This window comes from Cololabis saira, chromosome 15 (assembly GCF_033807715.1).
Source record: "Cololabis saira isolate AMF1-May2022 chromosome 15, fColSai1.1, whole genome shotgun sequence".
Taxonomy (NCBI): Eukaryota; Metazoa; Chordata; class Actinopteri; order Beloniformes; family Belonidae; genus Cololabis; species Cololabis saira.
The window spans coordinates 25,545,784-25,562,178 of record NC_084601.1 but is presented as its reverse complement, the minus strand read 5'-3'; the positions used below and the strand labels follow the sequence as shown (position 1 = coordinate 25,562,178).

General features: G+C 40.5%; 1 protein-coding gene across 1 annotated transcript; it reads right to left on the bottom strand.

Annotated features, from left to right (window-relative positions):
• Positions 1–270: 270 nt before the first annotated feature.
• LOC133461245 (putative tyrosine carboxypeptidase MATCAP2) lies at positions 271–6,984 on the bottom strand. The gene is made up of 6 exons (XM_061742083.1): positions 6,630–6,984; positions 4,464–4,607; positions 2,528–2,660; positions 2,134–2,439; positions 1,925–2,022; positions 271–531 (listed from the first exon to the last, which is right to left on the bottom strand). The coding sequence occupies exons 1-6, from the start codon at positions 6,879–6,881 to the stop codon at positions 373–375; spliced, it is 1,092 nt and encodes a 363-aa protein (XP_061598067.1). The 5' UTR covers positions 6,882–6,984; the 3' UTR covers positions 271–372.
• Positions 6,985–16,395: the final 9,411 nt, after the last annotated feature.

The following is a 16,395-nucleotide window of genomic DNA, read 5'->3' as shown; positions in this document are numbered from 1 at the left end:
AATTTGTGCGGGGTGCATTGTTTTAATATCTCATTGCTTGGTGTGATATTGATTTGCCTGACGCGGCTGGATCTGTGAGTCTTTGTTCACTAAGATGGTTGGAAAGACTGGGTCAGCAGCATCTTTCATTTCCTTCTTAATGAAAGAGATACTTAAGCTAAGAGCAACTCTGGGAAACGCGATTTTCTTTCACAGGCTCCTTAAGAAGGTTTGAAAGAAGTCTTTCGCTGTTAAGAACTACTTAACTGATCTGGGAAACCCGGCCAATATGGACTTTACAAAATTCACAATCGGTTTGAGGCACGTAGATGATGATAAGAATTTGATAAATGCAAACCATTGTTGGCAGTGAGATTTTATTTGGGACTGGAATCAGATGATGGTCTTCAGCTCCTCATCAGTCAGCTGATTGACCGCCATAATGTTTGTCAGCTGCTCAGCATATTTCTGCTGGTCCTGCATGTAGTGTGGGATACGAATGTTATCCATCTTAGCCATGGGTTTCAGACGATCCACATCTTCAAACGACACCTAAACCCCCACGGAAAACAGAATATTTTGAAACAAGTAACACAGCAGAAAAAAAGAATGAAATGATAAAACCTCACTCGTAAAACAATCAAGTTTATTTTTTACAGTTAAGTTATTTTTATATTCTAAGCAATTACTTAATGTCTTCTGCCTTAATACAACAGTTATTACAAAACAATAGAAGCATCATATTTACCACTGCAATTAATCAACAGGGCATTCTGCACTTCTGGAGCAGAAGAACATGGTATTTTCCCTCAATGTGGTGGATATCTACTTTAAGCCCTATTCATCTTTGCCTTGAAATGGGCCTGAAGCACAAACAGAAAACCATGTACAGGAAAACTTTCATCTGATTGGACTAAATGTCACTTTAAATTGACCTGTAAAGTGAATGACTGCATTCTGCATGTGATGGCGACTAATGCACCTCAACAAACCCATGGGTATGCATACACTTGATTGGAACATTTTTAATTGTGAAGATTACTATATTCCTCTAAATGAACAACTTATTTTTCAATGATACCAGCACAACCATACTTGACATGGTTCAGCTCCTTAGAGTTGTTTCATTCATTCACATGTGAAAACCACTGTGTAGAACGCAACAATATTAACACTAGTAGGAATCTATGCATATATATATAAACAGATATACATATACAAACGTGCACATACACATACACATACACACACACTTTGAACATACAGAACCCCTTGTAAATTAATCTATATAAATACACATATATGAATGTGCACAAAATAAATACATAATATACTGTAAGTCTCTACCCAATATGCACACACCTATCTATATATCCATATATATATCCATATATATAAATTAGAATATTGTGATAAAGTTCTTTATTTTCTGTAATGCAATTAAAAAAACAAAAATGTCATACATTCTGGATTCATTACAAATCAACTGAAATATTGCAAGCCTTTTATTATTTTAATATTGCTGATTATGGTTTACAGTTTAAGATTAGGATTCCCAGAATATTCTAATTTTTTGAGATAGGATATTTGAGTTTTCTTAAACTGTAAGCCATGATCAGCAATATTAAAATAATAAAAGGCTTGCAATATTTCAGTTGATTTGTAATGAATCCAGAATGTATGACATTTTTGCATTACAGAAAATAAAGGACTTTATCACAATATTCAAATTTTCTGAGACAGTCCTGTATATAATATATATATATATATTATTATTATTATATATAACAAACAATTAAATCAATCAATCAATCAATCAATCAATCAATCAATCAATCAATCAATCAATCAATCAATCAATCAATCAATCAATATATATATATATATATACACAGTATATATACACACAGCTACTAGCTCAGAGAGAATAGTTGAGATTCCTCACCTTTCCAAGAGCCATCAGCAGTGGGAAGTTGATCTTATCTCTGTATCGGAGAATCTTCAATATGCCATTCAAGTAGACCTGGTCTTTGCTGAAGCACCCTGAAGCATGGGAAATGTCAGAAGCCACTAATGAATACAAGTATCATTTTCAAACATCAACAGCGGTAACATATTGGCGTATGCTTCAGCCTGCAGAGGCGTGATAGTGACCTGGCTCTGCTGTGTCGGTCTGGCCTCTCTTTGCTCTGACACAGTAGCCCCAGCGGGTGCTGGGGTCCTGGACAAAGCGGCCCAGGTTTTGGAAGAGCTGTGCGAAGGACATGCGACTGGCCTGGTAGACGGTGTAATAGAGCAGGGCGGGCCGCCACACGGTGGGGTCTTCCCTGAACAGGACGCTGTGGATGCTGGCCAGGCCCTCCTCCGTCGGGTTCAGAGGCTTCAGCTGGAACCGCTTTCTTCCCCAGCGGTTGTTCCATGGTTGATGGGAATTATTGACGCCTCTGAAATAATGTGTGCCTGAGAAAGGAGACAAGAACTATTTGTACAGCTATATTTAAGATAGTTTATACTCCCGTGATTTCTGTGTAAAAGGTTTTATACGTACTGATTTCATGCCTTAGCAGGCCCTCCAGCCAGTGTTCACGTGTGCTGGAAATGTTGATGGTCAGCGTTGGTCTGCTGCTCACTACGGTCATCGATGCTCCTGACAGAAGGTCATCTGTCAGCTGGACTACTATCTACCATCACGACAAAAATAAAAGCACTGCAGTCAAAAACAAAAAGCGTACCAACCTTCCTGCATTTACAGCAAGACAGTTGTCAGCAGGGCTCGGGATCGAATTCAAGAATAGATTCGATTCCGATTCTTAAGATTCAGAATCGATTATCAAGATTTGATTTGATCCGATTCAATTCCGATATTGATTTGGGTTAGTGTTATTAAAAATGTTTTTTGAGCTGTTGCATGAATTATATGACTGTAGTTATGCAACATATTAATACTGGTATTATATTGAGATTCAACAGCAAGTATTGCAGCTAATGATGCTGTAAGGACCAATCACCTCCCAGAATGCTGATATAACTGCTTTCAGAAACATCTTGTGGGTCAGAATTACCAAACAGATCCAGGGCAGCAAACAGAGACGTATGAAATCGCTTTAGTTTTTCCCACATTCTGTTTTAATTTGTTCCATTTTCGGTCTTTTTCGGTTTTACATTTTTGAGAATTTGGTTTTTAGCATTTTAAGCAAATATAACCACAAGACAGTATATAAAGTAATGAAATATAGACAATTTATGCAATTATAACTGAAAACTTTAATGTGTTCATACCTTTAAACATATTTAAAGGCAAAAACATGGCACTAGTTATTCTTGTGTCCAACAAAACCTTTTTTGGGCATAAACAAAAAAATACCAAAAGTTGTAATGTTAATGATGAATATCGATCTTGAGACATATGAATCAATTTTTAGCAATTAATATGAGAATCGATTTAGAATCCGAAAATCAATTTTTTCAACACAGGCCTAGTTGAACAAAAAGGTGACACCTGTCATATTACATGATATGTAGAATAACACTATTGGTTTGTTTTATTACTTCTAAATATTTGTTTTAAATCATGTCATAAATATTTTGCAGTAATTAAAAACATATTTACAAAATCAAGGATTTAACCTATTCCTTTCTTTATTTTGAGTGACCTCTGGCGGCCCGCCTGCAGTACCTGCACGGCCCACACTTTGGGAATTGCTAGATTGGGACTAACGTTGGAGTTTGTGGGCCATCTGGGGGTTATGGATAGGTTTATGCTTAGTTTTTCTTTTGTCTGTTTTCCAACGGCAGGGTGGTGGGAATAACGTTGTGGAGGCTTTCTGAAACAGCATCCTTTAACATGTCATGACCTTCTGAATTACCCCATTGTTGTAGTCATAAGTGAATCTACACTAATAATTTCAAAGCACTTGTTGGAGCCAATATAGGCGTTTTTGGTTTCTTTTTGTTTTTGTTGAAAGACTAGTTAATATACCTTTGGTGTTGCTAATATACCAAGCCACAAGCGGGCAGTAATCACCTTGGTAACGGGTCCCTTCACACAATCAAGTATTAAATAGACACAGGTGTGTGGGCTTGGGGTGTTTTGAACCACATAGAGAATAATGTTTCTTACCGGAAATTAAACCGCACTTTTAATTAAATGTTATACAAACCAGGGGAAAACAACATCCCACAACAAGCAACAATAAAGAGAGAGAGAAAGAAGACCAGCGAAGCAGACAACAAAACAAACCTAAACTGCGTGTAAAGAAAGTTCAATCAGTCCATTCACCACCGGGGCTAATTAATTAGTCACAACAGCACTGTTAGAATATCATAAACCAGTTTAAGGTGTTCCATGATGTGTAAAGAAGTGAGTACATTGGTGGGGGAGGTAATGCCCTATGAGCAGAGGCAACACAACTATGGGGCAACTTTCCTCCTGTATCCTGTGGGAGGTGTATTTGTATGAATTAAGTTGGAAAGAAGTATAATACCTCCCCCATGCAGCCCTCCTTTTCCATGTACTTCCTGACGTTGTTGGAGATCTGACTCTTGGAGAGGAGGGGGCCCCCGGTGGCCTGCTCAAACCTCTCATAACTCCCATATCTCTCCAAGACGAGCTCCATGATGTGCACCGCCTGCAAGATATGAAGCAGTAGCAAGAGTTTACATTTTCAACTTGATACCTGATTGAGAGGAGCAGTATATTCACTGACATTAGGTCATTCTTCCCAGGAACTGGTTCCAGCTCCCTGTATCGTGACCGGCACAGCAACTGGCAAGGAAGACTTAACATGTGCGGTGCTGCAAGTTTCCTTAAGTCTTAAGTGTGCAGCTACCAACCTGGCCCTGAACAACAGAATGATACTGCTCTCAAATACTTGTACTCGCAAATATTCTCTGATACCACGCACAGATACCCCTTCATTGTTGTAGTTACTGATTAGCGACTCTAGGGAGAGTTGTTGAGCTGCAGTCAGCTGGTGATGAGAAGAGAGTGATACCCATGAGTGAGACTGGCAGTGTGGACATATTTCAAAATAAGGGACGACAGAAGCAAGGCAGACTGCAAGCTACGTGCTGCTAAGGTGTCAAGAGGAGGAAAGGAGAATAAGTCGTTTAATACCAGCAACTTGAAAAAACATCTCAAGACGCATCATAAAGCTGAGTATACAGAGTTTGCTACTGCAAGACCACAACAGCCAACATTAGCTCAGGCTCTGCAAAAGTGACAGACAATGGCAAGAGACGACCACGAGCCGTTAAAATAACGGAGGCTCTAACCCGTTATATAGCGCTGGATGACCAGCCACCGTCAGCTGGAGAAGACGAAGGATTTCGCCGTCTTCTCGACGCACTCGAGCCGATGTTTCATTGATATGTTATATGTTTGATATTTTCTTAAATGTGAAGACAGTGCCAGTGTGGAGACTTTTTATTTACACAGAAAGATTATTTTATGTTTAAAATGGTTATTCTACTTTATTGAATGTATCTGTTGCAAACAAAACCTGCCTTCCAATTCATTGCATTTTTCATTGCATTTTTAGCCTAGTTATTTTTGTGGTAGAAGTATCGTATCGGTACTCGGTATCAGCAAGTACACAAATTAAAACACTCGTACTCGGTGTGAAAAAAATGGTATCGGGGCATCCCTACCAGAAAGACCAAGGAGATCATCCTCGGCTTAAGGAAACGTGAGGCAGACCCGTCTCCTCTCTACATCAATGGAGTCTCGGTACAGAGAGCCCCCACATGCACCTTCCTGGGTACCGCCATCTCTGCAGACCTGCCCTGGTCTGCAAACACCAAGGCTGTCGCCAAGAAGGCTCAACAGCATCTGCACTTCCTGAGAGCTCAGGAAGAACCTCAGCCAGAAGCTGCTGACGACCTCCTACCGATCCTCTATTGAGAGCATCCTGCCCTACTGAGATTCTCCCACGGCACTGAGGCAGAACGGGAGAAGCTCCAGAGAAAGAGTGGTCAACGCAGCACAGAGGATCGTGGGCTGCCCCCCCCCATCCCCAGAGACGACCCCCATCCTGCCCAGCACCCGTTGGACCTGCTCCCCTCCGGCAGACAGTACCGGTGCACCAGAACCAGGAAAAACACACTCCCAAACAGTTTCTTCCCCAAAGCCATCACCTTCCTAAACACACACACGCATCTCACCACCATCACACGGAAATGTCTTGTGCATTAGAAAACTCTGCCGTCTTCATGCACCAGCATGTCGAGTGACGTGCAATAACTGTTGGAAATCTGTGTAGCATTGTTTCCTTTAGCATCTTTTTTCTTTACTTTATTTATTTATATTTTGTATCTTCTTTATTCTTTTATATTTATATTTACATTTACTTATCTGACTTTCATTTTCTTTGCACTTTATCTATACAAGGACCAGCATCTCCGATGAAGCTCTGTTTTCATTGTGCCTATAGCTGGTGAGTACAGTGACAGTAAAGAATCTTGAATATAAATAAATAAATAAATAAATAAATAAATAAATAAATAAATAAATAAATAAATAAATAAATTAAAAGGAAAAAATTAAAAAAAGCACACAGACACAAAACACGTGTAGGTGGAGAAATTGGATAATAAGTCACTTCACTAATGTAGCACTCTAAAGGAAGTGTTTTCCATGGAAGTGGTCTCACCTGTGTCAGGAAGCAGTCGGAGGGCTTGTTATACCGGGCCAGAACCACAGAAGAAACAGGGCTGCTGTACTCAAACTGTGGATTATAGTTGAAGTCCAACTTAAAAAATGTGTGTCTCTCTGTCTCAACATTACATGGCTTGATGGCTGTGAGAATACAGAGCTTTTTAGGGTTCCCCACTTTCCGGCTGGTTGCTTCTTTGTGCAGAGATGGAAGTTTAGTGAGACTCGAGTTGGAGCGATCCGTCTTCATGGCCTGTGGAGCAGAACGAGGGGACGGGTCTATGCTGGTGCCCACTACTCCAATCTTCTGAGCTGGCTTAAGGGGAAAACAACCAGTCAGTCCAGGTTTGCCGTGACGATCTGGAACATCCTGGACCTTTTTCTGAGTCATGCACTTTCTCTTGCTCAATATGGCACTAGATTTGACTGATGTCTTTTCTCTTCTGTACAGGGACTGACTTGGATTTTTCTTCTTCCCCTGATGAGCTTGCAGCAGACCAACGTAGCTGTCGGAGCCAGTGCTAAGAAGGTCTTTCAGGGCAGTGGAGGAAATCTTCTCCAGGAAAACTTGGCTTGGACTCACTGCCTTGTCAGCAGAGTTAAAGATATACTTATTTGACATATCTCCCTCTGGCCCGTGGAGCCTTTCTGAAAAAGAGCAGACAAGTAAAGAAGAGAAGTTAATCTGTTTGATCCTTGCTACCCTCCCGTGCAGACCTTTTAGAGCTAACTAGATAGACTAATCCTCTTAGTACAACTGGAAAGAATCAGATCTATTCTGATACCAAGCTGACAGAACAACAAGGCTGTGATACTATATTTTGCAATATATTTTGACACAAAAATCTTTACAACTCTGGAAGCAGTATAACAATCTTCTCCTACTTTTTAGCATCATGTTTACTATTATTTGGCTTGCCATGTTTGTGTCAGGAGCACTTGGCTATGCGTCATTCAAGTTCATGAATTATTAGCTTTTAGATCTTCATCGTTATCTCCAAAAGTCTCAAGTTCAGACTTAGTTGGTTTAGCCATTCCACAAAAAACAAGCACTGTTCAGACATGCACACGGAGGCAGAACCCAAACAATCAGAAGTTCAGAACTACACACACTTGCTAAGTCACAAGATGAAATACTACAACATAAGCCACAGTTACCTTAAAACACATATTTTTGAACAAGATTATTGGTTAGATTCTTATCTTAATAATGTTGAAAACTTATGAACACCAAATACCCAAATGTCCCTTGGATACACAGAAACAAACATGGATGTGAAGTGTTGGATATATTTGATGTGACTTTAAAACACAAATAATGTTAAACAAGCACTTGATAATTAGAAGTGAGTTAATTTATTTGATCTATACTTACAGTTAACCATCTTTATCAGATCCTTATAGCTGGAGACCAGTCTCCTCGGTGGTCTGCATGTTGTAGAGGCTCAACAGAGGGGATCATGGGAAATGGAGTCCACAAAGGAATTTATACCATTACTGTAATACATTTTTATTTTTTTTAAAAATGGTCTCTTTATGTCTTTAAATGATACATTTTGATTCCTGCTTTATTTAATGTAAATTTTCTATTTTTCTCCTGATTGGCCCTAATACTCTTCCGTATACTTCTTTATTTTGCTGGCAGTTTTATTCACAGGCTTTCTGCAAACTGGCACACACTTCAAATTGACACTAACGGATACTGTATTTTTGCGTCCAGTAGATGTCCTACTAGGGCAGATGAAGCTTCATGAAGCTTCAGTGCTTTGTTGCTTTTGCTCATTGTCTGTCAGTGATTTGCTTCATGCAACGTCTGATAGAGAGACATGACTGTTCTTTTCAGTGTACTACAGTAACAAGTAGGCTACGATCATTTATCCATTCATGAATAAATAAAAACAACCACTTTGTTTCCATTAAGAAAAAATGACATTTATTTATTGATATCTATATAGAAATAAATAAAATTACTTCAGACTTAACACTTAAAATAAATTAAATAGTTTCCAATTATTTTTTCTAAGTATCAAAAAAAAAAAGTTCTTAAACACTGCCTTTAAATTGTGCAACTTCACATTCAGAACCAACACGAACCAACCAGCAGAAATGCTTGGCTACCGGGACCTTCACTTTTTAATTTAAAATGATCCCACACCTTCCACATCTTCTGTCTCTTCCCCCTATTACTTTCTCTTTGCTGCGTTTGCTCAATGTCACTGTTTTCTGTCCCTCTGTGCTGCAAAACCATTCACACAGTGATGAAAAGGCCGCTGTCTTCTTCAGCTTCGTAGGGGTCGCAGGTGTGGAAACACATTGTTGCACTAAAAATAATCTGTGCCAAACGTGAGCTTTACATTTATTTCTTAATTAAACGAGGCTTTGAGGCAGAGGAAATTCTCCATAATTTTTTGTACTGCGGTCAAGCCAGCCGTCATTCTTCTTAAGGATCTTTTTTTTTTTTTTTTTTTTTTTTTTTTTTCTTTTACCTTGTCTGCACACGTATTAATGATTGATACCATGCAGGTAAAAACCAAAGGCATATATATGTGCATTAGTGCTATATTTAAAGGCCCTGAAACACAAAGCCGATAATCGGCCGTTGGGCCGTCGGTGAGCGTCGGTGCTCGTCTGTCAGCATAGTTTCCCCGGTGTGTCCCGCACGTCGCCACAGGTCGGCCTCCCGTCGGGAGCTTTTCAGCCAATTCGACATGTTGAATCGGCGTCGGCCGTCGGTCAAACAGCTCACTCTGTGATTGGCTGTTCCCAGAATTTCCCAGAATGCTTTTTCGTCGTCATTTGCGGACTGAATAAAAAAAAAACATGGCGGACATTTCTTATGAATAAAATCAATATTTTGAGTTAGTTTCTGCATAAAAGGCGTTTTGATTACATTTGTAGCGAGAAATAAATATTTTACTTTCATAATATTCCCTCAGTGAATGTATATAATCACTCGCTTGTCTTTTTCAAACCTTAGTAAAGGCTGATTTATGGTTCTGCGTTACACCAACGCAGAGCCTACGGCATAAGTTACGCGGAACCATAAATCAGCTCCGGAGCCGACAGGCAGAAAATCCCGAAATTTTCTGAGCAAATTTCTTAACAGGCGTAGCTACAACTGTTAGATTTCATCTATTAAACCAACATTTATCTTCCTAAATGATTTATTTCAGCCAGCCATTTATTTTAATTCCCCAAAGAGCTGCAGGTGGTTGTGCCGTCTGTTTTGTATTGCACTTGTGTCTTCTCAATAAAGCTTTGAAAAAAAAAGCGCTGTCCTCGTCCTTGAGCCCCTGAATACAGACTACCGCTGCCTGCTGGTATGGAGGGGAATTACCGACACAGCCCAACACAGCCCGACACAGCCCGACACAGGCGACGCGAGCCGACACAGCAGTCGGCAGAGAGCGGGCGACGTCGGGTTGGTGTGTCAGCACCTTAATATATATACATATATATACACATACATATGCATACACATACATAAATATACACATACAAACCCAGTGATTTTTTTTTGGGGGGGGGCTGGGGGGGTGGTGACATGTGTGTGCGTGTATGTATATGATCATGCGTGTGTGTATGTGTGTGTGTGTGTGTGTGTATGCGTGCGTGTGTGTGTACATGTCTTTGTGGCCATGTGTGTGTGTGTGTGTGTGTGTGTGTATGTATATGTTTGTGTGGCTGTGTATGTGTGTGTATACGTATGTGACTGAGTGGCTATATGTGTGTGTGTGTGTGTGTGTGTGTGTGTGTGTGTGTGTGTGTGTGTGTGTGTGTGTGTGTGTGTGTGTGTGTGTGTGTGTGTGTGTGTGTGTGTGTGTGTGTGTGTGTGTGTGTGTGTGTGTATGAGCCTGTATATGTATGTGTGGCTAAATGTGTGTGTGTGTATGCATATGTGTGGCTATGTGTGTGTATGTGCAAAGTTGCCCGTCGAGTTGACGATGGCTGCCTGCGAAACGTCCATGTTCCAATGTCTTTTTTTTATTTTTTTTTATTTTTATTTCTTACAGGCACGCTCATGACTTAGCATGCCAATGCGGCTTGTACATCTTCGGTCACAGTGACGACACTTGAATGCTCCTAGGCTCCCGTCAGCAGTGGCCTCCCTTTGCACATGACGACGTGCTCGTTTAAGTGCGTTGTTTTGCTGCCTCAGATCGTCCAACTTTTTACGGCCAGCATTTGAGGTGTTTTTCCAGCTGGAACGCTCCAAAGCCTCGAGTTGCCATGTGTCTGGTGAGATGTCACATTGCTTAAGAGTGCTCTTTAGCGTATCTTTCCATCGTAGGAGTGGGCGACCGACAGATCTTTTTCCTTTAGCAAGCTCTCCAAAGAGTACTTGTTTCGGGAGTCGGTTTTCAGGCATACGAGCAATGTGCCCTGCCCACCTTAGTTGTATCTGGGAGAGAATGATCTCAGTATCCATGGTATTATACATTTGGTGCTGGATTGGAGGCGACGAAGGTTGTACAGTGAGCCATCCATCCTGAAGCGGAGGTAAATGCCATCCTCAGGTGTTTCTAAAAAGGCATTTGTGAAGAGAGCTGCTGCAAAAAGTGAGAAAATTGGGAGCAAGTATGCATCCCTGTTTTACACCATTATTATACTGTATGTCTCGAGTTAAGACACCATCCACCGTGATCTTAACACACATGTTGGTATGTAGAAGCTTTAAAATGTTGACAAATTTCTGGGGACATCCCATCTTTCCGACGATTACCCACAGTGCTTCATGGTTTACAACATCAAATGCTTTTGTAAAGTCAACGAAGGTCATGTATAGTTGTTGGTTTTGTTCCCGAGCTTTCTCCATGAGCTGGCGGAGGGCAAAAATCATGTCGTTTGTTCCGTGATTTCGACGAAATCCACATTGGGTTTCAGGTAGGGCAGCTTCTGCAACAGGATCATGCATCCTGTTCAATAGCAATAAAGCAAAGACCTTCCCTGTTGTGGCTAGCAAACTAATGCCACGATAGTTGCTGGTGTTGTGGCGACCGTTCTTCTTGAAGATGGTGATGATTGTTGCATCACGGAACTCAGCAGGGATGATCTCGTCATTCCAGATCCTCAAAATTATTTTGTGCAGATGTTCTACAACCATAGGGCCTCCATGCACAAAAAGTTCTGGTGGGATCCCATCAGGACCCGCACTTTTATTGCATTTCAGATATTTGATTGCCTTCTCCACCTCATTACGAGTGGGAGCATCGGCTAGAGTGTCAATTACTGGCCGTTGTGGTATGTTGTTGACATTCTCATCATAGATGCTGGTCTCACTTAGAAGCTGTGTGAAGTGCTCTGTCCACCTTTCACGAATGTCTTCAGATGACGTAAGGATCTTGCTACCGTCTGAGTTTAGGAGTGGGACAGTAGAGTTTTTCTTAGGTCCATAGATAGCACTTAGCAACCGAAACAGCTCTTTTGAATTTCCGTGTTCGGCATGCCGCTGTATCTCTTCTGCCCGTTCTTGCCACCAATTGTTCTTCATAGCTCGAATTGTCTTTGCTATGGTTCGTTTTACTGCCTTTAACCTTTCCCCTGTTAGCCCTTGATTTCAATAGCTCGGCGATTTCCATGTCGTTCTCATCAAACCAGTCTTTGTGAGCATGTTTTTGATACCCAAGGATGGTCTCAGCTGAGTTAAGAAGAACCGCTTTTAGATTATCCCACTCTGGAACTTCAATGTGTTGCAATTGCTCTTATGTAGAGCTTCTGAGTGCTATTACAGCTTCTTCTGATTTGAATTTTGATATGCAGAATTTTTTCGGAATTCTTTGAGCTTTTCTGAGGGCTGGTTTGGTGATCTTAAGATACACTCTGGAGATTAAAAGTCGGTGATCTGTCCAGCAATCAGCACCTCTCATAACCCTTGTGACATGAAAGTCTGAGATATCAGATGACTTTGTGATGATGTAGTCAATGAGGTGCCAATTAGGGATGTTAATAATTAATCGATTTTCGATTAATTGCCGTTATGAAATTACCAGATTAAAATTAACGATTACAATTAATCTATTTATTTTTTTTCGTTTAATTTCACCAGCTGGTATTACGCCCGGACCACATTTAATGCGACACAACGCGCACCGCGCACATAAAGTTGAAGAAAGAGACGGCGGATATGTTTGGTTTTAGTAATATCATGCTCAGGCAATGAGTCTGCAATGGCCCAGACGGGAGACACATGTAGCTCAGCTTAACTTTTATTTTTAATCCACTCTATATTCTTCTGGTTGTTCTCCGATACGCTCCCCTAAAGCCTGAATTATGGTTCCGCCTTAAATCGACGCAGAGCCGCCGCCGTAGCCTACAGCGTAAACTCTGCGTTGGTGTAACGCGGAACCATAAATCAGCCTTCACCCGGTACATACATAGGTTTCCCTAAACATCTGTCCCCGCTACAGTTTTAACTAAAAGAAAATGTGCTCCAATACAGCAGGTCTCATAATTTTATTTTGAACACTGCCAAAACTCTAACTTAAAACGTAACTAGAACTTAAAATTTGCTTGACACAAATGACACTATTATGGCTGCTGCTACTACTAATAGCCTTGAAGTGCACTTTATATTATATTCCTTGTGGTACAAAAATGTCTTTTTGTTACTTTTGTATCAAATAAATATTTGATTAAGGAATACATTAAAATGTCCTTTGTATTTTATATAAGCAAAAAAAATTATGTTTGTATCTCAGATGGGGGAAAAACGTCGCTTATCAACTAATCGATGATCGATAAGGTTATCAACTGTCAATTAATGAAATAATCGATAATTTGCATCCCTAGTGCCAATGGCCAGAGCGATGGTGCTTCCACATGGACTTAAGCTTGTTTGGCAACTGAAAGTGTGTATTGGTGATGGTAAGATTGTTTTCAGCACACATTGCAAGGAGAAGATGACCGTTGCCGTTTGCTTTTCCGATGCCATGATGGAGGAAGGCCAATTTCGGCCAATTTCGATAGTCACAGCCCACTCTATCATTAAAGTTGCCAAGGACAATACATTTATCACGAGCAGGTATAGATCGAATTATAACTGATAAATCGTCATAAAATGCATCTTTTATTGCGTCTGTGTGCTGCATGGTCGGGGCATAAACGCTTATGAGATGGAGAGTGCGTTTCTTACTCAGCGGCAGACAGAGTGAGATGATACGGTCTGAGTGTCCAACAGGTAGTTCTGATAGCCGGATAGACGATTTGATGAGATGAGAGTGCTTGTTACCCCACCTTTTCTAGGGGCTTCCCCGGATTGGGGGAGGGTGTGCATCCCTAAATAGGGCATCCTCGTCGCATGGCAAAATACCGAAGGATATTATCTCTCGTTCTATCCAGCGATTGTTAAAAACCAAGCCGCCAACAATCGAACTATTCACTAGAGGCCTCCAGCCTACTAAGCCTGCCCCCGTCATGCGTCATTGGTATTGGTGGACTTTTGTTCGCAGACTACATGCACAATGATAAGAGCATGGCTGTGCGTATGTGTGCATGTGTACGTGAGTGTGTATATGTCTATGTGGCTATATGTATGTATGTGTGTGGGTATTAGTTGTGTGTGTGTGTGTGTGTGTGTGTGTGTGTGTGTGTGTGTGTGTGTGTGTGTGTGTGTGTGTGTGTGTGTGTGTGTGTGTGTGTGTGTGTGTGTGTGTGTGTGTGTGTGTGTGTGTGTGTGATAGTCTTATCAAAGCTCCACCTGAAGTGTATCTATAGTGGGGGAGGGGGGGGAGGCAACCCAGCCACCCGCGAGACCAGAGGCCGACAAGGAAGAACCCAGAACCCAGGCCACCGGCGGCAGCCGAGGAGGGGGGGGGGGGGTCTTAAGGATCTTAATATTTCAATTTTTCTACAGTTAAATTGTTTGAAATTGTAGTTATGAAGAGAGGTATGTGAGGTATTAGGTGAAATTATGGAAGAATTCATATTTACAGTCTCTGCAACAGAGAAACCTGAAGTGAAAAAGGCGACTGACCTTTGGAGAAAAGTAAAATGTTTGAAGTTTACACCTTAATATTTCAATATTTCTACAATTAAATTGTTTGAAATTGAGTGTGCTTGTAGTGATTGTAGTTCTGAAGAGAGGTATGTGAGGTATTAGGTGAAATTATGGAAGAATTCACATTTTCCAGTCTCTGCAACTCAGAACCTGAAGTAGAAAAAAGAAAAAAGTGATTAATCCTTTTCTTTTATAGTCTCTAAATATTACGGTGGAAGTTTGGGTGTAATCAAGATAATGAATGAAATATATGAAAAAAAATATCTGCATTATCTCAAACCTAGTACTTCATATCTTTCTGTTTCTGAGCCGCATTCATTCATTTGCCATAAAGACTGAAATAGGAGCGCACATGACATTTAGGAGCGGCTGATTTGACCACGTAAGTACGAATGACGGCTGGCTTGACCGCCGTAATCCAGTTACTCGAGGTACTTGAGGAATCGTTGAACCCTTGACATATCCCTTCCCACTTATTTAAACCCAGTACCAGAACTCTAGTGGCTGGGTTAAGGTCTGATTCCATTCAGGAGAAAACAATTATCATAACTTCAGCCACCAAGGCAGGAATATTCCATGAATTATTATAAAATGGAGCTGAACATGTGAAGAATATGTTATTAGTTAACTGCTGGGCCCACATGTTCAAAGGTAACGCAATTGGATTATGGATCATGGATTGAATTAATTCTTGAAAATGGGTTGTTCAAAAACGGATGCTGAGAATGGATTAGATCACATAATCCAATTTTGGTTTTGATCTGGATAAAACCCTCGGTTTGGGTTGTTCAACACTTTTTAGTAGGATGGGGATGACTTTGATCCAAAAAAACAGGATTATTCTGATCCAGTTGGTCGGCTTCAGGGGGGTTACTGGAACAAAATGTGATTTCAATTAAATTCAAACTGCTCAAATATATAACATTCATACTTTATACTACTTTGCATCCCAGACCAGTAATGTAGAAATAAAATAATCCACTCAATAGCTGTCAAGATCAAACAAAAGAGTATTCCACTCTAATTCTAATTGGAAACTCAATATTTACAGACACATCCAAAAATCATTGTTCAAAACTAGTTTCTGACAATTGAATTTGAAATATGGAATGTGGTTTGGCAATATCTACTTTTATCCTGTTCAGTGAGTATTGTGAGTACCTGCCATGTCTGTCTCGTGCTGTTGTAAACCTGTTCTCTGTATTTGTCCTGTGTCAATTTAATGACCGTAAAGATTGTGTGTGGGATGCCTTCTCCCATCTACTGCAAAACAAATCTACCTACGGGTACTAATAAAGTCAACTTGAACTTGAACTTGGTCTGGCTGGTCAAAAGTATTGAAATTGGGATGTTTATATTTTCTGTGCTTTCTTTTTGTTTCTTCAAATGAATACACTTTAAATTACACTATGGTGGCTACTTTACTCGTTTGTTTTTTCGCACCTAGGGACCTTCAGTGTGTTATGAAGTCTAATTTAGAGCACTTATTATCCGGATTTGGTCATCTTGAAGATTTGGATCAGACTGATCCAATCCTACTTTGCTTTGAACAACTGCAATCAAACGGAGCCAGATTACATGATCCCGGATAACAGAAAAAGGGATTCCAAAAATATGGATCGTTTTTATTCAATTAGACCTTTTGAACAACTGCGCCCACGAGACGGTGATGCAATTAAAGTGTTAAGTTGCGAGCAAACACGTGGACGCACCGTCAGAGGAAATAGAAAATATGGGTGGTAAAGTAAAACGTCTGCATAATAAATTG

Bases quoted from the DNA above. Each gene is read 5' to 3' on its own strand.
- LOC133461245 (XM_061742083.1), bottom strand. From the start codon at position 6,881: ATGAAGACGGATCGCTCCAACTCGAGTCTCACTAAACTTCCATCTCTG. The intron at 2,440-2,527 runs GTACGTATAAAA...CTCCTTTCTCAG, and splicing joins CCTGCTAAGGCATGAAATCA to GCACACATTATTTCAGAGGC. The intron at 532-1,924 runs GTGAGGAATCTC...GTGGGGGTTTAG, and splicing joins TGCTGATGGCTCTTGGAAAG to GTGTCGTTTGAAGATGTGGA.